This window comes from Adelges cooleyi, unplaced genomic scaffold (assembly GCF_023614345.1).
Source record: "Adelges cooleyi isolate 19-005CV unplaced genomic scaffold, UGA_ACOO_1.1 ACOO_flye_CR_arks_rails_tigmint_CR_PRNA_30, whole genome shotgun sequence".
Lineage (NCBI taxonomy): Eukaryota > Metazoa > Arthropoda > Insecta > Hemiptera > Adelgidae > Adelges > Adelges cooleyi.
In genome coordinates this window covers 20343333-20367405 of record NW_026095971.1, presented here as the reverse complement: position 1 = coordinate 20367405, position 24073 = coordinate 20343333, and the positions used below count along the sequence as shown (strand labels likewise).

At 27.9% G+C, this 24073-nt stretch overlaps 2 protein-coding genes across 3 annotated transcripts in view; both read right to left on the bottom strand.

Annotated features, from left to right (window-relative positions):
* Positions 1 to 24073, bottom strand: part of LOC126838850 (uncharacterized) — a 42006-nt gene that overhangs the window by 13719 nt on the left and 4214 nt on the right. The gene's annotated exons all lie outside the window — the stretch shown is intronic.
* LOC126838852 (uncharacterized) lies at positions 4485 to 22248 on the bottom strand. Its single transcript, XM_050573607.1, has 7 exons — positions 22109 to 22248; positions 20769 to 20801; positions 20682 to 20705; positions 20525 to 20549; positions 20234 to 20301; positions 20123 to 20144; positions 4485 to 4607 (listed from the first exon to the last, which is right to left on the bottom strand). Exons 1-7 carry the CDS (start codon positions 22170 to 22172, stop codon positions 4538 to 4540), a joined length of 306 nt encoding a protein of 101 aa, XP_050429564.1. The 5' UTR covers positions 22173 to 22248; the 3' UTR covers positions 4485 to 4537.

Below are 24073 nucleotides of genomic sequence, written 5' to 3'. Positions count from 1 at the left end.
TCAACACATATACTTATTGTGCTTTTAATTGTATAGATTGTATATTTTTTCAATAAAAAAAAAAATAATACAATTTTGGAATAAAGTTATTCCCTGGGCGAAGCCGGGTACCCCAGCTAGTTATAATATAAGTAAATCTATGTGGTTTGGTTGGATCCCAACGTAGTTAAATTTGAACCTATAGTTTATGATTCAAAAACTGAAATAATATTATTAGGTTTAGTTTTTTGGAATTTTTGTGGGTAGAGAAGAAATGTGATTTCGCACAATAACGTATTATATATTATGCTTGTAAACAAGTTGTTTATTGCTGGAACGGCTTACTCGAGTAGCATCTCGTTGCTAATCAGGAATCATTATAATATTGTAAAATGTGTATTTGTCGGTAAAATGTACTTTTTCGAAAAATGTTTCATATTCGAGCAAACACGTGTAGGTATATTTTTTTATTGAATTGTTTGTCTTCATGACGAATTGACAACAGCACAACAACAAAATGTGTTTTTGGTTTTTTTTTTTGCCCGTAAAAAAATATTAAACGCCGAATAACATCTAAGAAAACAATTATACTCTACACACGCGCCCCAGCATGTGATATTTAAGTTTCATACAAACTTATACTCATAGGCTCTTTAAACCAAATAACTGAACATATTTCAACCGTATTGCTAACATACTAAATTTGTCTAAAAAACGTATGCATACACGACGTAACACCTATGCACTTACAACAACAATATGTGCTTAAATCTGTATTTTGAGTATTATGATGGATGCGATTAGGGTTGGTCGTATGTCTGTAATAAATTGTAGACGTTTTTTTCCCATACATATATCGTAGTAATTGTTAATTATGAGCAATTAGTCAAAATTGATACCTGTTGAATTTTTAGGTTTTCCTTAATAAAATAAGGTTTGACTATAGACTTTGAAAAAGTCATACTCATGTGTATAGCTCTACTCTGGAGATATCTATAACTCCAGTCTAATTGTCAGACCTTAAGCCCTGAAAATTAACTTAAAACAGTGAAATAAAGTAAAAGTCTCCTTCTCTTTTGGAGAAACGGATAAAAATATTTGTTTGGTTTGTCAACGTTTTAAATGTTCAGGCCCAATAAAGTACCTTTCATGTAAGGGTTTCTGATCTACAGACTTGCGTCTAATCGAAGAAAACTATTCAGTGGTTTGGAATATAATATCTCGAAGATCCAGACATGGTTAAAACAAAAATTAATAAAAACACACTACCCGGATAACTGTTAGAAAATCTGTAAGAACAATTAGGCGAAAAGTGTAAGAACTATATGAAACCAATTTGTAACCTGTTAAAAATCACAGTTCTAATAAGTAATATTTTTAATCAGAGACATATTTGATTGAAAACTAAAAAAGTTAATATAAAAATATAAATTCAAATTTTGTCTTTACCAACCACGGACAGATTTACGAGTCTATGTATTACTTTTGTTATTTCATTCTTTTACTAAGTATGGATTTCATCAAACACGTTTTGACTAATATAACTTGATTCTGCATTCTTGTTTAAAATAAATTTCATAAATGCTACTGCGTGTACTTATTGTTTAAAGTCAGGAAAAAACTTATAAGATTTTAAATTAAAAAAATATTTTTAAATACAATATGACAATCAGATTGTTATCGCAAATTCTCCATTTGTTAATTTACGATCCTCCAAATCTGATACCAAAGATAATGTCAAAACAATTTCTATGAGAAACTGACACAACAATTTTCACTCATACTTGGAATGTCCAAAACGTTTCATATTATTTATGATAACACTATGAAAAAATGTGTTTGCAAAATTTATTAGAACTCTGACTCTGTTAATCAGACTTAGGATATAAATTTCAATTTAAACAACAACGTGACACATGTTAAATATGTATTTAATTCATTATTTTAAAACTATAAATCACTGTCTCTCCCGTTCTTTACAAACTTTAAAAAGTAATCAATAGGTACTTTTTTCAATTATAACTACAGTGACAGTGCTGATAGCGTTACAATTGTCGGATGTTGACAAAAAAAATCTGATGCTCTAAAGAAGCTTCAATACAAATTTGGCTCTACTTTAACAGTTAAAATTGCCTTACAGGCAATCCATCTCTGGTATTTTATTCATGAAATTATCACATCGTCCTATTAATTGTAGCCATTGTTAGCATTTTTTTTTTACTGTGACGTGAAAGTAAAAAAATACAATTTGAACGTTTATATCTCTGGGAGATTTACATATTTATCAAATACATTTATATTTAACGATTTTTATTAAGTATACAAAATTATTTTGAATTAAACATATTTAAAAATTCGAGCATATTTCGTAAAAGTATAGCCCATTTTCAAATAATTGTACATGTGTATCCAGTTCTATTCCAATGTTTTCAGACATTTCATGTGGACCCATCGTGACGGTTCCAAATTTCCTAAAATTGTAATTTGAAAATTTTATAAACAGGGTGATCCATCTGATGTAAGACACTCATTTTCTCGGAAAATATGAATATTTTGACAGTTATTTTTTTCCTATACTTTTAGGGCCATATTTTGCCACATTTTTCAATACTTAGACAATGTTTCCCTTCGTCACTTATACGTAAAAAAAGAAATATGGACTTCCGTTTTTATCAAATGGGAACATAATATGTACTTAACTCAATAAATATACAAACAAGAAAATAAAAAATTGTTAAAATTTGAGTTTTTGAAATTTATGAATCTATTTGCTTACAATGACATCATACAGATTTGTGTTTAAGATCAATATTCTTTCGATTTTTACAACAGTAGCATTTAATAAATATTAAAATATTTTTTAATGTTTTATATATTTTGTTTTTGTATCCAGAACAATTGTAACGAGTAGAACGGGTTTTTTTTTATTTCAACGTGTACAGAATTCTTTAACCAGAGGCCCAAATTTGGGTTTCCAATTGATAATGTGTTGGATATAATTTTATACATTGAACATTCGTTGTATGTAATGCGCTAGTATATTATTTACCTTCAGTTCGTATCGATATGAAATAACATAGGTATAAGTAATAATAACTAAATAACACAAAAATTCACAATAACAGTCTATGTAACCAGATTGTTTGTACTATTCAATACATAAGACATAAAAGACCTTGAATTAATTTAAACCTTTAATTTATTTAAACCAAACCTTGAAAAAAAAAAAATTACTTTGTTATTCGATATTAAATTCTCATTAGTGAAAATCAGTGGACATCAGCGAGGTGTACAAATAAGCCCCACATTGTCCGTTTTTGATTATCTCAGAAATTGAATAATTAACCTAAGTCCAAAAATAATAAATTTATAAAAAATAGTACCGGAACACCCTGTATAATGTCACGTGAGCGATAATGTAAATTGTGCTATATTATGCTACTATATTGTGCTTATATTTAAATAACAACTAACTAATTAATTAGGTATTATCGATTCTGTGTTTTTACTTTTTACAAAGTAATCGAGTAATATAGATAAGTAATATTTGATAATTTTATACACACTACTCTGTAAGTAAATTCCAAATTTGATACATTATTTCTGAACATTTTTTAACCAATAATAGGTTATTTAATTATTTCATTATTTCAATAATAGTAAGTACTAAAGTGCTTACTACTAATACAGTTTTTTTTATTCTTTAAATTGTTTTAATATGCTTGGTATTTTGACAATAATACTAAATTACAAGTTTATAATATAGATATTGTCCATCAGCTCTTCTAAAGCTTCTGACTTGACTTGTACAGTTTCTATGTCTTCTATTAATTAGGGTATATTCGATTTGACTTTTAAACCTCCCATCTGGAAAATTCTAAGTATGTTTGTGTATTTATTTCCGTTGGAATTAGATGCTGCTAATTATCAAGTCTTTCGATGCAGCGAAGCTAATTAGTCTTATTCCATTATTGTTACTCTCCGAGTGTAAGCTTTCCTTCCTCACCGTGCGTTGAAAGACCATGATTTCTGAGAAGGTTGATGAAAGTTCTCTTTAGTGAGTCATAAAAGTCATCATTTGTGTTATAGTCAAAGCTATAACTTATTAGCGTATTAGCTCGCCTATGTACAATCGGATCATAGCACAAAATGCATTTAAATAATTGTTCAGCTACAAAATATAAAAAATGGCTTATACAATTTCGCATTATGTGGATGTTTTGATTCATATCTCATTGTTAAATTGAAAAAAAATTCGGGGGCCCCTTGATGTGCGATGTCATAGTATTTTTTAAACACTTCAACGCCACTGCTAGGGCGCGCCATTAACAATTTTCTTTTTATATGTATGTCATGCTAACCAATGCCCGAGTTGAGTCCGGATTTGACCAGAAGTTTTTAACACATATCAGAATTAAAAAATATGTTTAAATCGATTAAATAATATTATAGTTATTTATTTCACTTTCAGAAAAAATTATTTAATATACATGAATCATGTTTAGGTAATATTTTTAAAGAAAACAAATGTGTCCAACTACGCAGAATGTTTATTTCACTAATATCGCATCAAATCTTGCTTTTCCATTGCTGTAATATTTCTTAATAGTTCATCGTTACTAACCTTCCTATAAATCAATAAATAATTTCTTATTAAAAACAATAAGAACATGCTACTTGTTGTAAAAGTTGACAAATCATAAAAAATTGTATTGTATTAAAAAAAAGATGTGCATAATATTTTTAGTTTTAAACGTTTTTAGTTTTCAGGACCACTGGACCAAAACTAAGCCTTTAAAATTAATTTCACACATAAGTTTTTGGGGAAAATTGGCAGTTCTGTATTAAATATATGGCAAAACAATTCCAGAAAAAAATAAAACTCATAATAACGTATAGCATGCTGTATTTTTAAAATTATATATTGTTATCAAGTCCATTTAGTGATATTTAATTAGCCATCTATGGTATACAGTATTTATGTAACACAAGTATTCCAAAACCTGTTTAATTGTTCATTAAACCAAATAAAAATTATATATTTTTTTAATATTAGTACTTACAAGTGTATTTCTTTAGCGTAAGCTGTAAACAAAAGCGTATCAGTATATTATACTTTATACCATTATTATACAATATCTAATTTATTCCGGTTTAAATTACTATACTAAAGGACTTACCTAGTATCGATTCCTCCAATAATTTATCTTTAATAAGTTGCTTAACTTTTTCCAAGTAATCATTTTCACTATAAATCATTAATTTATTTATTATTATTACTAAATGGCAAAATGATACAAAAACAATCGTTAATGGCATTTTGTATTTTTAAAAGTACATATTGTTATCAAGTATCTTTAGTGATATTTAATTGGCCATCTTTGTTGTACAATATTTATGTAATATTAGTATTCCAAAACTCTATTATTATTTATAAAACTAAAATTGCATAATTCATATTATATTACTTACCCTACACTCAGATATTCAACGATATCTGTTAAGAAAAATGTATCAGTATATTTTTAGCATTATTATAGAATAGGTATGTAATTCCGTATTGAAAATATACAAAAAAAGAATAAAGATATATATTCGATATATAATAGATTTTTAGATGAAGAAAAATGTAAATTACCTCCCACTAACGGCATTTGAGTTTCTGTAATGGTACATAAAGTATATTATTATTTTGTCTAAGTAGTGTATATTATCATAGAGCTTACCTTCAGTAATAATAATATATTTTTTTAAGTTTGCTGAAAAAAAACACAAGTTTGAGAAATGTTTTAATTAATATAATAGTAAATAGTTGTACAATATTATATTGTAATAAATTATGGTTAAATATAATATATAGTTAATGTAAGTAAATCAAACCAACAGACTGGGGTAAGAGTAATTTTCTTATAATATTTAGCTTTGATAAGTAACTGAGAAAGTATTAATTTTACAATGATGTATTTTTTTTGTGTGTAGACTAATGATATCTTCTAAACCGCAAGACTTATTTTTTCATTTAGTAACCCTATAGATCATAATCTACAAGGTCTTGTCAACAGCAATTTTACATAGACTCGAAAAGTATTCAACAGAAATAATAGATGAATACCAATGTGGTATCATGAAAGGCAAGTCCACTACTGACCATATATTCACCCTTAGACAAACTATGGAAAAGTTTTATGAATATGACAAAGATCTACAAATGATATTCATCGATTTCCAGCAAGCTTATGACAGTATTATTAGAGACCGGCTATGGTCAGCGCTTATACTTTTCGGAATACCAAAGAAATAAGTTAATTTAATAAAGTGTTTAATTCAAGCACAAAGTGCGTTTTCTTGGAGAAATATCAAAGGTCTTTGAGGTCAGACGTGGACTGAAACAAGGGGACGCGTTATCTCCCGCTCTCTTCAACTTAGCTCTTGAAAAAGTCATAAGAGACATGCAGGAGAACCGAGAAATGCACGTACTGGGGCGCACAACTCTCTTAGTATATGCGGATGATATTGTAATATTTGGAGAATCAAAAATGGAATTAAAATGGACTGTAAGAAAGCTCATAGTAAAAAGATGGGCCTTAAAATAAACGAAAATAACACTAAGTATATACTAATTAGTAGGCGCTTAACTCCTTTACAAAATTTGAGCATTGATCGTTTCTTTTTTGAACAAGTCGAGAATCTTAAATACTTAGGTGCTAATATAAATCATAAAAATAATATGCATAACGAGATTAAGTCCAGATTAAGTGCAGCAAACCGTGGGTACTATGCAATGAGTAAAATGTTTACATCGAAACTCCTTTCAAGAGACACAAAGAAAAAACTATACATTTCCTACTTACGTGTTATGTACGGGTGTGAAACGTGGTCCACGACGCAGGGTGACGAGAATAATCTATTGACCTTCGAAAGGAAAATACTTAGGAAAATATATTGACCTATATTAAATCCCAATATTGGTGTACAAGAGCGGAGAAAATGCACCCAATTTACAAGATTTTTTGAGGTCGAAAAGGGTAGAGTAGACTGGTCATGTATGGCGTGCGGATGGTGGATTGATTAGACAAGTACTCAATAACAAGCCAAATAAAAAACTACCCTTGGGAAGACCAAGACAACGGTGGATGGACCGAGTTAAGGATGACTTAAAGAGATTAAGAAATGGAGCGAATATTGAGTATGCAGAGGATCGAGAAGGTTAGATGACTCTGGTAGAAGCTGCGAAGCACTTGAATGGCGGGTAAAGCAAAAAAAAATAAAATAAACCATAATCCCTTTCCCTTGAAGGGTTGAAAACCATTTCATTATTTCTCTTTTTCCAGCCCCAACTTTTAGAACTTAATGTCTGAAAATTAGACAGAAGGTAGATCCAGAGTGGGACTATACCTTACATAAATTTCTTACAAATCTTTTGTCAAACTTTGGTTTCTCAAAGGAACCCCCCCCCCTGAGTTGGGGACTCAGTCACGGTTGCTATGTGTGAATGCTTCAACAGTCGACAGGTATTTTAAAATAGTTTTACTATATTGGTAATTATTATTGACCTACGATGTTCACATATGGATAACAAAGGCGTTAATTTATTATAGACAGACGATCAAGCCTAATAGACGATTAATGTACAATTTATGCGCACTATTAATATTATATTGATTTCTGTATTCCTATCCACAGAAATTTGTAAAAGCTAATTTTGTGTTGTATCGGTCCGTTGGTATTTGAATTTAATTAATTATACTTACGATCGCTTTTTATGGTATTTACATCAACTGCGTTGCTTGTTCCTAGAGTTGTCGGCACAATTGTAAATATATCAATAAGAATAAAGAATATATTGGTATGTAATAGATTTTATAATAAAGAAAAATATAAATTACCTCCTTCCAACGGCATCTGATTTACTGTAATGTTACAAAAAGTATATTATTATTTTGTCTAAGTAGTATATCATAGAGCATACTTTCAGTAACCATGCCAGATTGTATTGATTTTGCTGAAATTAAAAAAAAACAAGTTTTAGAATTTTCTTATTTAATATAATAGTAACTAAGTGTACAATATTTTATTCTAATACATTAAGGTTAAATAAAAAATATAGTTAATATACATAAATAATACTAACAGACTGGGGTAAGACTAATGATATCTTCTAAACAGCTGAACCGATTTTTTTCATATAGCAACCCTTTAAATCGTTATCCCTTTTCCCATCGAAGGGTTGAAAACGGTTTCATTATTTCTTTTTTTTCTAGCTTTAATTTTTAGAACTTAATTAATGTCTGAAAATTAGACTGAAGGTAGATCTAGAGTGGGACTATACCTTACATAAAATTCTTACAAATCTTTTGTCAAACTTTGGTTTTATTAAGGCCCCCCCCCACCCTATAGTCTAGGCTGATATGCGTAAATGATTCAACAGTCAACTGGTATTTTAAATTTATTTTATTTTATTGTGAATTATTATTACCTACAATATACACATATGGATAAAAAGGCATCACATATTTATGGACAGACGATCAAACCTAATATACGAAAAACAAACAATTTATGTGCACTATTGATATTATATTATATTTTGTATTTCTTTCCACAGACACGCTTGAAAGGGTTTACTCGAAATTGGTTTGTGCCATATTTATAAATATAAAAACCAATTTGATGTTGTATCGGTCCGCCGGTATTTGAATTGAATTAATAATACTTACGATCGCCTTGCTTTAAACCAATTACGTCTCCACTTGCTACAGTATGACAATTTGGCATAAATTTCACAAACGGACATTCCACTAAAAAGTTAAATGATATATTATTGTATTAAAACCAGTCCCTACATTAATATGCTTTTTATGTCCCTTAGAGCGCGGTGTATTCAATCGAGTGCCAGGTGTCTATAAGCTATACCGTATACCGGATATAATAATGGTATTCAACGTGTTGAAATTTCCTGAACATTTTTATTTATGCTTAATTCTTTTTTTTGTAATAAAAATTACAAAAAAAACATGCAAGTTACTTTTATGATTAAGTAAAAATTTGTTGAATGATGAATCAACAATAAAAAACGAGAATTTTAAAAAAACTGGTTTGTTTTGCGTTTAGTTTTGTTTTAAATTGAAGCTTTTATATATTTCACAATTGCAATAATAATGATGCTGAAATAAAAAATATTGTTGAAAAAATGTTGATGATTACAAATGATTGACACCAAATAAAATTTTTTATTGAATAGAACATTTTTACAAACGAAACATATTTTCAATTCTAAATAATTGAAGAAATCTTTTTTGGTAATTGTAAGTTGTAAACATGTTTTTTAGTTACATCCAAAACGAACAAGTTTAAATGACACTAAATAATATTAATATTAGAATAATTAATATAGTACTTACCATCATGTCCATACAATGAAATCAGGATAGAAAAGGTTACAAAGAAAATGTTCGTTTTCATCATGAAATCTGTGTACTTTAACGTACGCCAAAAAGTTCAAGAAATTTGCACAGAACGAGTAAGTATATTCAATGTGGATTAGTGAAAAAACTATTGTGTTATGATGTGATTCATTTCATACAGGCGAGTAACACATTTTTTGTGTTTTTACATTTGTAAAAACACATACGGTTGTGTTAATGTATAAGGTTGTATGTTATAATGTATGTTGTGTTGTATAGGTAAAATATATACTTCTGTTATGCTTCTTTAATATCTATAGTAAAAAATAACAAGAATTAGGCTATTGGGCGTTGATACTTTTGTTTATACGATCACAATAGATACTCGATATATTTATTGATTTAAAAAAACTGGCTATATACTATTTGTAAATTCTAATAAATAATCAGTGCCCTGCTCTTCATTATTTGGAAGATGGGTAGGTATATATTTGTAGGGTGGTCGATGGCCAAATTAGATATAATAATTTGTAAGGATATAACGACGTAGAACCTACTTTATGGATAACCAACTATCAGTTGTCATTTGACACAAAACATTTCAATGTTGCTGGTAAAGAAAACAGTAATAAGACTTGACATCAGCTGTTCATACCAAAATTAACTAGTTGATCGTGCAATGATGGCTTACATTTGAGGTTTTTAATCTTTCACTAGACGACAGCGCTTTGATTGAAATGTTTATTGGATCCAGTACAGTGTAAATTAAAAATTTCAATGTGATACTGTAGCGTTTTTGTGAGTTAGGTTAGGTTATTGTTATTGCTGGTAATGATAACAATCACTTTAAAATAAACGCTTCGATGCTACTCTGTAGATGGTTTAAAAACATACAATTATATAATGTGTTTAAAGGGACGTCCTACATTTTTTTTTTTTTTGGTCCAATAGAGTGCCTTTTGGTTATGATTTCTAATATAAAGACCTGCAGCATAAAAAATCAGTTTAGCTGTATAGGATCCGTTTTGGGTCAAAACACATGAAAAAATTATGTGCTTGTTGTGAGTACAAAGTTCAAGTCAAGTTCAATTTTCAAGACAAACATATATATATATATATATATATATAAATCGGTACAACTAGTTGCTTTCTACATGTATGTCATGTATGACTCATGCTGACCAATGCCTCAGTTGAGTCCGGATTTGACCAAAAGTATTTAACACAGATCAGAAAACAAAAAAATAGTTTATATCGATTAAATAATATTATAATTGTTTATTTTACTTTAAAGATAAATTATGTAATATACATGTATCATGTTTAGGAAATGTTTTTTTAAGGAAAACAAACGTGTCCAACTACGCAGAATGTTTATATCACTGAAATCGTATGCAATCTAATTACTCTTCCGTTGCTATAATATTTCTGAGAAATTCATTGTCATGAAAAGCCCTATAAATCAAAAAATAACTTATTGTTAAAAACCATAAAAACATACTACTTGTTGCAAAAATTGGCAATAATAAAAAATTGTACTGTGTTAAAATAAATATTTGCATTATATTGCACATACAGCACGTATAACGTGCTGTATTTTTAAAAGTATATATTGTTATCAAGTCCATTTAGGAATATTTGATTGGGCTAAATAGTACTAAAAATCCTAAAACCTAATTATTGTTCTTAAACCCAAAAAAACAAAATGATATAATTATTTAATATTATTACTTACGCGAGACATTTTTTAGCATATTCTGTAAACAAAAATGTATCAGTATATCCAGCAACACGGTAGTGGCGCTGAGCTAAGTAAAAAATAAATAATAAAAAAACTTTTTTAAAAACATGCTTTTCTAAAAAAAAAAACTAGTAAAAAGTGAACTAAAAAGTAAAAAAAAATTGTATTACAAGAACAATTTACCAATCAGTTGTAGCATATTTTATTTAAAATGTCAATTACTTTAAAAACAACTGAAAATAAACATCTTCAATTTTGCCTAAAAAGAAAAGCGTGGTCTCCATTCAACAAAGTCCAAATTCATTGATTTAAGAATTATGAAATGTATGTGCCACACACAAATATTAAACTAAAATTAAATTACAAAATAACTAACAATATAAAACACTATCTGATAAATTTATTAGGGGCTTTGTTAAATAGGGCACTCGCTTTTCTTTTTAGTAAAAAATTAAAGATGTTTAACATTATTTAAAATTGTAGTAAATTTTCGGTTTTTTTCAGAGTAATTGACATTTTAAATAAAATATACTACAGTTGATTGGTAAATTGTTCCTGTAATAAAATAATTTTTTACTTTTTAGTTCACTTTTTACCTTTTTTTTTTTTAGAAATTCATGTTTTTAAAAAAGTTTTTTATTATTTTTTTACTTTTTGGTCCTATTAAAGATATTTAATAATTTCTGAATAGATTACTAAATTAATTTTGGAAGATTTGGAAAAAAATGAAATTTTAGTGAAATGACCCCCACATTTAATACTGTGTAGGGTGACCTGGATGTACAAGTCCCAGTATGATTACAGGATATTGTATTGTCATCTAAGATCAGTGTCTATGCCAAGTTTCAGCCCTATACGACATCAGGAAGTGGGTTAAATAAATTTTGCAAGAGTACGTGTTAGCAACCTAAAGAAAAGCATGTAAAAATAGCGAAAAAGTGTGTATTATACACGAAGCACCGCAATCTTATACAATATGTGATTTATTTAGGTTTAAATTACTTTACTAAAGGACCTAGAAATGAACATATGAGATATCAGTAGATTGGGAAAGTTGTTTAGATTGGATCGAGCCAATTAAGATATTGATTGGTTGAATACTCTCTTAGTTACAAACAAAATAGTAGCTACACTGTCATGCGATTGTTGTGTATTGTGCTGTACCTTGTGGTGTGTTGTCTTTGTGTTTAATTTGTTAATGCTAATACTGATGGTTAATACTATATTATTATATAATAATATAAAAAAATGCCTACTGATATCCCAACAAAAACACTTCGTTAACTCAGTGTAAATAGAAGCTAAGTAGAAAAAAAAAAGTGTTTCAACATAAGCCTTAAAATACGTTATACCACGTATAGGAACTAAGTAAATGTATTGTAAATTGTACATCAACAAATAAAATCAGTCGACATATCAAACCAGTCATGAAAAAATCGAAATTTAGTTTACTTGGCCGGAAGTCGTAAGTCTGTGTTCCTACTTCCTTCCTAGTGAATATAGCACATGTTATAATAGGGACATAGTATAGGAGGAACAAAATTTAACTTCCAGCCAAGTAAACTAAATTTCGATTTTTTCATCACAGGTTTGATATGTCGACTGATTTTATTTGTTGACATCGATGTATAATAAATATATTACATTATGGTATTTACTTAGTTCTTATACCACGTATTTTAAGGCTTATGTTTAAATACTTTTTTTTTTCTTAGCTACTATTTACATTGAGTTAACGAAGTGTTTTTGATGGGATATTTTATAACATTATTATACAATATCTGATTTATTCCAGTTTAAATTGCTATACCTACCTAGTGTCGATCTGAACAAATATTTATTTTGAATAAGTTTCTCAATTTCTTCCAAGTAATCAGAATCACTATAAATCATTAGTTATTTTATTATTAATAATATATGCAAATTAATAATAAATAAAAACTATCGTTAATAGCATTTTCTATTTTTAAAAATAAATATTGTTATCAAGTTCATTTAATGATACTTTATTGGCCAACAATGTTGTACAATAGTTATGTAATACTAGAATATCAAAACTCTATCATTATTCATAAAACTAAAATAAATTAATTTCATTAATTCATATTAAATTACTTACCTTACACTCAGATGTCTAACGAGATCTGTTAAGAAAAAATTGATCGGTATATTTTTAACATTATAATAGAATATTTAATTTATTCCGTTTTATAAATATATAAAAAAGAATAAAAATTGTATTAGATATATAATAGATTTCATAATAAAAAAAATATAAATTACCTCCCCTTATCGGCATTTGAGTGTCTGTAATGGTACATAAAGTATATTATTATTTTGTCTAAGTAGTGTATATTATCATAGAGCTTACTTTCAGTAACTATAATATATTTTTTTAAGTTTGCTGAATAAAAAACACAAGTTTGAGAAATGTTTTAATTAATATAAAAGTAAATAGTTGTATAATATTATATTGTAATAACTTATGGTTAAATATAAAATATCGTTTTTATAAATAAATCAAACCAACAGAATGGGGTAAGAGGAATTTTCTTATAATAGCTTTTATGTGTAGCTGAGAAAGTAGTAATTTTACCATGATGTGGGCTTTTTTATTGTCTGTATACACTGTAACTTTTTTATTACTTCGAGTAGCCACTCTATAAATCACAAATTTCATCTTGTTGGTACTTATGGGAGGGAGGGGTAAAAGTTGAAAAGTTTACTTTATCATAGTAAAAAATTGTAAAAACAAAAAAACCATACGAGTTTTAAAGTTAGAACTTTTATTGGCTATGATTTCGAGAAAAAGAGTCGGATCGAGTTGAAATTTATATAGAATATTTATTTGTTATACCCGCACACGTCATCAGTCGTATCAAATTCAAATTATACACATTTCCCGCACCCCTAGGGGGGAAAAGGTTCTTTGTTTTTTTAGCCGTAATTTAAGGACCATTAAATTGAAAATGTGTCAATAGTTTGAACTCATATGTATTTTAAGATTAATTTTTTTATAATATAATTCAACAGTCAACTGGTATTTTAAAATCATTTTACTAAAATGTTATTTAATATTACCTACGATATACACATATGAATATAAAAGGCATCAAATTGTTATAGACAGACTATTTTCATTACAATGTTTGTTCAAATTAAAAAACCTAAATTTGTTGGAAATTAAAATTTAAACTGCAGGTATCAAACGTAGATATTTTTATTTAAAATTTACCACTTATTATCCTACCTATCAGCTATCACAATAAATTTTAAAAAAATATTTTGTTATATAACTATAACAAAATGGTGGTTATCTTTTAAACCGCTAAACCGACTTTTGCATATAGCTATCCTATGGATCATAATCCCTTTCCCTTAGAAGTGTTGAAAACAGTAAATAACAAAAAAAATGTTTTGTTATAGTTATAGTAGTTTAACATTAAAAAAAATCGATGTGTTTTCGGCTTTAGTTTATTGGGTTTTAGGATTCTTCCTACCATAATAAACTATTGCTTCGTATATTGGCAATTACAGTAACCAACACTAGTCAATAACAATATTATCCCTCAATAGTTTTTATTCAGACAAGTCAAGCCATTTAACCAACGAGTAACTTCACTTTGGAGTAAAATAAAGTGGTTAAGCCTTCTATTTACATTTGCAAGTAATACAATAGATATATTATACTTATACTATTAAAATAAATTTAACTTTTTAGTCCATAAAATCAATATGCTCATGCTATTTTAGTGGCTCTTGTATCAACCATCGTAATATTACATTGATTTTTGTATTTCTATCCACAGACACAGTAGTAAGCGTTTATTCGAAATAGGTTTGTGCCATATTTAAATTCGTAATAACCAATTTTGTGTTGTATCGGTTCGCCGGTATTTAAATTTAAAAAATAATACTTACGATCGCCTATTTTGGTTTTTACATCAACTACGTCACCTTTTATTAAAGGGCTAAACACAAATGGCACCCACGGACATACCACTAAAAAGTTAAACGATATAATATTGTATTAAAACGAAATGTGTAATGACTATTAAATAAGTGTTCTACTCTAAATAAGTAATTAGTTATTAAACAACCAGCGCCAATCCCATAAAAAAATATCAAACCAGATGCGCAACTCAAACCGTTTAAAATATAAAATCTCACAGAAAAAACATGCTAATTGCTTTTTTAATTAAGTAAAAAGTAATTGAATACTTAAGCAACAATAAATCTTTAACAATAGATCTTACAAATGTTTTTTTTGATTAGGTGTTTTATATAATGTTGATGTTTTTACCAATGATTGACCAAACTCGATTTATCTTTTATTGAATAGAACATTTTTACAAACGAAACATATTTTCAAGTCCTAAATAACTGAGAAATCATTTTTTTGGTAATTGTAAGTTGTAAACATGTTTTTTTAGTTACATCCAAAACGAACAAGTTTAAATGACACTATAATAATATTAATTTTGGAATAATTAATATAATACTTACCATCGTGTACATACAATGAAACCAGGATATAAAAGGTTATAAAGAAAATGTGCGTTTTCATCTTGAAATCTGTGTATTTTACACGTACGCTAAAAAGTTCAAGAAATTTGCACAGAACGAGTCAGTATATTCAATGTGGATTAGTGTAAAACTATTGTGTTATGATGTGTTTTTTCATTTTATACAGCCGAGTAATACATTTTTCCTGTATTTACAATTGTAAAAACCCATACGGTTGGGTTAATGTATATGGTTGTATGTTATAATGTATGTTGTAATGAATAAGGTAAATATATCTTTTTCTGTTATGCTTCTTTATTATCTATAGTAAAAAATAACAAGAATTGGGCCATTGGGCAATTTTATTTATACAAGCGCAGGGCAGTGTAACTTACCCAGCCCTTCTATATTTGGAAGGTGTGTAGGTACCTAGGTAATGTGGTCGATGGTTTTGATTAAATATTGCCTATACAAAACCCCTTAAAAATAGACCGCATGCAATCGCATGCACTAGTTTCATCACAATGATTCGTTACCGGTACAAAGACATTTTCAAAATAGATAGTAATGTGGTTTATATAATGTCACTTGGGCGATACGATAAACTGTGCTACGCCACTTTATATTTGAATAACAACTAGTTGTTTCTACATAACCACTTAATTCTTGTGAGAAAACAAGAACAACCTCACATATAGGATATGAGGTCTTAAATATCATATACTTACTCCCTAAGGTTCACCATTAACAATTTACTTTCTACATGTAAATAGCATGCTAACCATTGTCTGAGTTAAGTCCTGATATCAGATATGACCAGAAGTTTTAAACACAGATAAGAAAATAAAAAAATAATAATTTTCACATTGATTAAATAATATTATTATTGTTTATTTTACTTTCAAGATAAATTATGTAATATACATGTATCATGTTTAGGAAATATTGATTTAGGAAAAACAAGCGTGTCCAACTACGCAGAATGTTTATTTCACTGAAATCGTATGCAATCTTACTCTTCCGTTGCTACAATATTTGTGAGGAGTTCATTGTCACGAAAAGCCCTATAAATCAAAAAATAATTTATTGTTAAAAACCATAAAAACATACTACTTGCTGCAAAAATTGGCAATCATAAAAAATTGTATTGTGTTAAAAAAAAATTTGCATTATTTTTTTAGTTTTACACACTAAATCTAGTTTGCTGAACCACTGGACCAAAACTAAGCCTTAAAAATGAATTTGAAAAATCAGTTTTTGGGGGGAAATTGGCAGTGCTGTATTAAATAAATAACATATTGCAAAACAATTCCAAAAAAAAAGTAAAACGTGCTGTATTTTTAAAAGTATATATTGTTATCAAGTCCATTTAGTTTAATATTATTACTTACGTGAGACGTTCTTCAGCATAAGCTGTAAACAAAAATGTATCAATATATATTTTATAATATTAGTATACAATATCTGATTTATACCAGTTTAAACTGCTATACCTGCCTAGTGGCGATCTGAACAAATATTTATTTTGAATAAGTTTCTCAATTTCTTCCAAGTAATCAGAATCAAAAAATATAAATTACCTCCCCTTATCGGCATTTGAGTGTCTGTAATGGTACAAAAAGTATATTATTATTTAATATTTTGTCTAAGTAGTGTATACTATCATAGAGCTTACTTTTAGTAACTATAATATATTTTTTTAAGTTTGCTGAATAAAAAACACAAGTTTGAGAAATGTTTTAATTAATATAAAAGTAAATAGTTGTATAATATTATATTGTAATAACTTATGGTTAAATATAAAATATCGTTTATATAAATAAATCAAACCAACATAATGGGGTAAGAGGAATTTTCTTATAATAGTTTTTATGTGTAGCTGAGAAAGTAGTAATTTTACCATGATGTGGGCTTTTTTATTGTCTGTATACACTGTAACTTTTTTATTACTTCGAGTAGCCACTCGAAGTATGCTTCTAATATCCATAGTAAAAAATAACATGAATTGGACAATTGGGCGTTGGCACTTTTATTTATACAAGCACAGGACTGTGTAACTTGCCCTACCCTTCCTTATTTGTTAGGTGGGTACGTTCGTAAATAGGGTGGTCGATGGTCGAATTTGATATAATATTTTGTAAGCACACAACGATGTAGAATCTATTTTGTGGATAACATTATATAGAACATGCATCAACATACTATGAATTATCACAAAACAGTTCAATAATAGCTAGTACAGAAAACCGTAATAACACGTTGCCAACATTAACCAGTTGTATTGTATACATTAAATTGTGTTGAATTAACATGAATTTGTGTTTGCATGTGGTCTGTTTTTTTGACGTTTTAATCATAGAAAAAATTATTCAAATAAAAAAATAATACCTAGAAGCTTACACAAATTAACCGGTAGATGAATTGGCATGTTTGAATTTTATTAAAATCCGTTTTGCTTAAATATTGCTTATACAAAACCCCTTAAAATTAGACCGCATGCAATTCCCTTGTCAATTTTTTTTATTATTGTGTTCATAATTATCTGATCTCTTAATCAATTAATTTGATTCGTTTTTGTCCTTTGATTTGTCGCAGTTAAGGAAATAGTATTTGTCATACATTTTCCATAAAATCAAATTAAACACTATATAAAGTGATAATTATAAATATTTACATATTTGAACAATTTAATAGATTAACCTGGTATCTTAATGTTACAAAATAGTTATTGACTATAATATTATTGGAACAACACGGTTCTACTGTCATGAAGAAAAATAGTTCAAACATAAAACAATTGAATAGGTACCAACAAAAAAAAAAAAAACGATGAAAACTACTCGTTGTCGATAAAAGACAAACCGTTAAATTTCCATATGGTATTGTTTGTAACGTTTAAAAACAGTCAAATGTGTTAAAAACATTAAACTACATGATACCTACTGGCGTGTGTGATTTTTAACACTGCAACTATCATTATGGAAAACATAATAAAAAGTATACAAAAAAACACATTTTATAATGAAATCAAATGTTTAGTTAGCTTTTATGTAAACAGTTTATTTAATCCTTCACTGCACTATGTTTAAGACCTGTGGTCTAACTCGTTGTTTTGCCACCCAATCCTACTCATACTAATCCTTCAATTCATCAGCATGTCTCGCCTTATCGGTCGTTCCAATGAAACCGACTAATTAAATTAAATTATTGATTATATTATAGGAGATACTTTAATTCATGATATCTTAACTAGTCAAGTTAAATTTCCAAGACAAACAAATATATATATTTATAGGTTCTTCACAATGCTTCGTTACCGGTATATTATAAGCATATGGCTCCGGCAAGCACAAAAAAAAATTAATAAATAAATAAATAACAATAATATAAAACTACAAAAATAATATAAAATTAAAACTATTATTGAGCGCATTCAGGTCTCCGACAGTGATTTTTATACAATTTCTGGGAAGGTTGACGAAAGTTGTCTTTAGTGAGTCATAAAGTCATCCTTTGTGTTATGGTCAAAGCTATAAGTTATTAGCTTATTAGCTCGCCTATGTCAGTCGGATCATAGCACAAAATGCATTTAAATATTTTTTCAGCTAAAAAATATAAAAAATGGCTTATACAATTTCGCATTATGTGGATGTTTTGATTCATATCTCACTATTAAATTGAAAAAAATATTGGGAGACCCCTTGATGTACGATGTCATAGATTTTTTAAACACTTCGGCGCCACTGCTAAGGTGTGCCATTGACAATTTTCTTTCTACATGTATGTCACGCTAACCAATGCATGAGTTGAGTCCGGATTTGACCAGAAGTTTTTAACGCAGATCAGAAAAAATATTTTACATCGATTAAATAATATTGGAATTGTTTATTTCACTTTCAGAAAAAATTATTTAATATACATGAATCATGTTTAGGTAATATTTTTAAAGAAAACAAATGTGTCCAACTACGCAGAATGTTTATTTCACTAATATCGCATCAAATCTTGCTTTTCCATTGTTGTAATATTTCTTAATAGTTCATCGTTACTAACCTTCCTATAAATCAATAAATAATTTCTTATTAAAAACAATAAGAACATGCTACTTGTTGTAAAAGTTGACAAATCATAAAAAATTGTATTGTATTAAAAAAAAGATGTGCATAATATTTTTAGTTTTAAACGTTTTTAGTTTTCAGGACCACTGGACCAAAACTAAGCCTTAAAAATTAATTTCACACATAAGTTTTTGGGGAAAATTGGCAGTTCTCTATTAAATATATGGCAAAATAATTCCAGAAAAAAATAAAACTCATAATAATCGTATAGCATGCTGTAGTTTTAAAATTATAAATTTTAATCATGTCCATTTAGTGATATTTAATTAGCCATCTATGATATACAGTATTTATGTAATACTAGTACTCCAAAACCTGATAATTGTTCATTAAACCAAATAAAAATTATTAATTTTTTTAATATTAGTACTTACAAGTGTATTTCTTTAGCGTAAGCTGTAAACCAACGCGTATTATATTTATTTTATACCATTATTACAATATCTAATTTATTCCGGTTTAAATTACTAGACTTAAGGACTTACCTAGTATCGATTCCTCCAATAATTTATCTTCAATAAGTTGCTTAACGTTTTTCAAGTAATCATTATCCCTATAAATCATTAATTAGTTTTATTATTATTAATAAATGGAAAAATAATACAAAAAAAAAACAACAATCGTTAATGGCATTTTGTATTTTTAAAAGTACATATTGTTATCAAGTATCTTTATCTTTAGTACAATATTTATGTAATACTTGTATTCCAAAACTTTATTATTATTCATAAAACTAAAACTAAAATAATTGCATTAATTCATATTATATTACTTACTCTACACTCAGATATTCAACGATATCTGTTTAAAAAAATGTATCAGTAAATTTTTAGCATTATTATAGAATAGGTATGTAATTCCGTATTAAAAAAATATAAAAAAGAATATATTAGATATATAATAGATTTTATAATAAAGAAAAATATAAATTACCTCCCTCTAACGGCATTTGAGTTTCTGTAATGGTACAAAAGGATATTATTATTTTGTCTAAGTAGTGTATATTATCATAGAGCTTACCTTTATTTATCACAAGATATTGTTTTGAGTTTGCTAAAATTAAAAGTTTGAGAAATGTTTTAATTAATATAATGGTAAATAGTTGTACAATATTATATTGTAATAAATTTCTTACAAATCTCTTGTCAAAATTTAGTTTTATTAAGGTCCCCCCCTTCTAGTTCTATAAGAGATTCAACAGGCAACCGGTATTTTAAAATAATTTTACTATATTGTTAATTATTATTACAATATACACGTATGGATAACAAAGGCATTAATTTATTATAAACATACGATCAAACCAAATATACGATTAATATACAACTTATGCGCACTATTAATATTATATTGATTCTTGTATTTCTATTCACAGACACAGTTGTATGGGTTTATTTGGTTTGTGCTATTTGTAAAAACCAATTTTGTGTTGTATCGGTCCGCCGGTATTTGCATTTTATTAACAATACTTACGATCGCTTTGTTTGTAATTTACACCAACTACGTCGCCTGCTACTAGAATATTTGGCACAAATGTCACAAACGGACATACCACTAAGAAGTTAAATGATAATATTGTATTAAAACGAAATGTGTAATGACTATAAAATAAATATACCACTTCAAATGTTAACCAATTAAACACGTTGGCTACCAAGCCCGGTTTTATAAAACTTCATTGTTTATCATACAGCTGCAGTAAAGACATACTTCAGGCGCACAACTAGCGCCATCTAGCGGACAACTATCAACCTCATGTCGGGAGACGTCTCCCATAAGAAACCATAGAAAAATGTCAAATTCCCATATTTGTACACGTGCACACGAAAAACGACATTAAAATGCCTACTGTGTCCACCAGAGCGCACTGTTTTCAATCAAGTGCCGAGTGTCTAAAATCTATACCGTATACCAGGTATAATAATCATGGTATCCAACGTGTTAATTTCTTGAACATTTCTAATTATGCTTAATACTCATTAAAATTTTAGCCCAAACCGTTAGCAATATAAAAATTCTAAAAAAAAGAACACGCAAATCACTCTTTTGGTTAAGTAAACAGTTGTTGAATAATGGAGCAACAATAAAAAACGAGGATTTTAAAAAAACTTGTTTGTTTTGCGTTTAGTTTAGTTTTAAATTGAAGTTTTTATATATTTCACAATTGCAATAATGTACTGAAATAAAAAAAAATATTGCTCTTTTTACTAATGATTGACCAAACACGATAGAATAACTGAAGAAATCTTTTTTGGTAATTGTAAGTTGTAAACATGTTATTACAGTTAGCTCCAAAACGAACAAGTTTCAATGACACAATAATAATATTAAGATTTAAATAATTAATATAATATACTTACCATCACGTACATACAATGAAACCAGGATATAAAAGGTTATAAAGAAAATGCTCGTTTTCATCATGAAATCTGTGTATTTTATACGTACACCAAAAAGTTCAAGAAATTCGCACAAAACGAATAAGTATATGCAATGTGGATTAGTGTAAAACTATTGTAGTATGATGTGTTTTTTCATTTCATACAGCCGAGTAAAACATTTTTTCTCTATTTACTATTGTACTAACACGCACGGTTGTGTTACAAAGTAAACCTATACTTCTAATATGATTCTTTATTACCTTTAGTAAAAAAGAACCAGAATGGGGCCATTGGGCGTTGGCAAATTTTTTTGTTACAAGCACAACACATACTCGATATATTTATCGATATCTACAATTTGTCGAAATGTTAAATTGCCAATTCTCATAAATAATCAGTATTTCTTGTCCTACCTTTGTAGGGTGGTCATATTAGATGTAATAATTTGTAAGCATACAATGACGTACAACTTATTTTGTGGATAACAAACTATCTCAACAGTCAATTGTCACAAAACATTTCAATAGGTTCAATGATCTTGCAACGAAGGCTTAAATTTGAGGGTTTTATGTTCAAATAGACCACAGCGCTTTGATTGAAATGTTTGTTAGATCCAGTACAGTGTATATTAAAAGTTTCAAAATAATATTGTAACCTTTTTGTGGGATAGGTTAGGTAAACGCTTTGATGCGACACTGTAGATGGTTTAAAATCATACATATATCGACAAACGCATTGAAACCAGTGTTGGGAATCATCTAGATAAATTATCTAGATAAAAATTGTAGTTAACATCTTATCTAGATAAAAAAAAGTAAATCATCTTATTATCTTATTTAGATAAACAAATCGATTATCTGAGGTAATTAATCTAGATAGAAATTGTAACTAATTTTTAAGTTATTTATTCGTGGGTTTTACAAAAACAGGTTTCGGGATCCGACGAAACGCATAATGTAGTCCTAGCCTAAAAATATTAATATACCTAGGTCCTAATGAATAGTGATTAGTGATATAAGAATATATTATTAATACATTAGTCGATTATACAAAACGTCTTTTACCTATTTTTAATAGGTAGAAGTAGATAAGAGTTATATATGTATTATCGTATAATTTATTATTTATATTCGTAGTTCTCGACTACAGTGCTCAGTTTTTATTTAATGTTGATAATTTTTTTCTCAGTACTCTCGAAATAATTACTAGTGCTATATAAAACGTGTTTATAAAAATTTTTACGATAATAATTTCAAGATTAACATTGACCAAAATCCCAACAAAAAAAATGGTCGAAAGTGCAGGTGTTTATTTGAGCAGAATGGTTATAAATTATATTTTACAAATATATATACATGTCAGGCGAGTCCTGTATCAGTAACTACATATAGGGTAAAGAGTAAAGACTATAAAAGTAAAATAGTAAATAGTAATACAAGTCCAATAAACAATGAGCCGTTTCCAAAAAGTTATTTGTAATTTCAATCAAAATAAAATAACAAAACCTTGTAATAAACATTTTAAACATAATGTGGGCTCTCCGTAGTCCGTAGACCGTATGTGGCCAAAACGATAGTTAAGCCTCAAAAAAGAACAATATGTTTATAAATAGTTTCAACCGATAATGAAATGTCCCGTCATCGATTATCGAGTTTGATAAACTCGTATTTACTTTTTATACCTATTTATACTATTACTGTTGCCTACATAAAAGATGACATAAACAGAGTACATGAAAATAATAAATGACAAATGAACAGAGTAGCCATAAATCACGAAATCTAATATAAGGAAAATTTGCTCTTTGACGTAACTGTCCATTTCTTAGTACCTACGTCTTATTGGTTATTAAATTATTCTGTAATCTGTGAAAATACTTTGTTTCACTCATACATTTTCGTATAACATTTTATGAAGGTTAAAATTTAATTTATCTATTTTTCA

Excerpts from the sequence above, each read along its gene's own strand:
- LOC126838852 (XM_050573607.1), bottom strand. The coding sequence starts at position 22,172 with ATGATGAAAACGAGCATTTTCTTTATAACCTTTTATATCCTGGTTTCA. Across the intron at positions 20,802-22,108 it reads TTCATTGTATGTACGTGATG|CAAACTCAAAACAATATCTT; the intron begins GTAAGTATATTA and ends TTTTAATTTTAG. Across the intron at positions 20,550-20,681 it reads TCAAATGCCGTTAGAGGGAG|ATATCGTTGAATATCTGAGT; the intron begins GTAATTTATATT and ends TTTTTTAAACAG.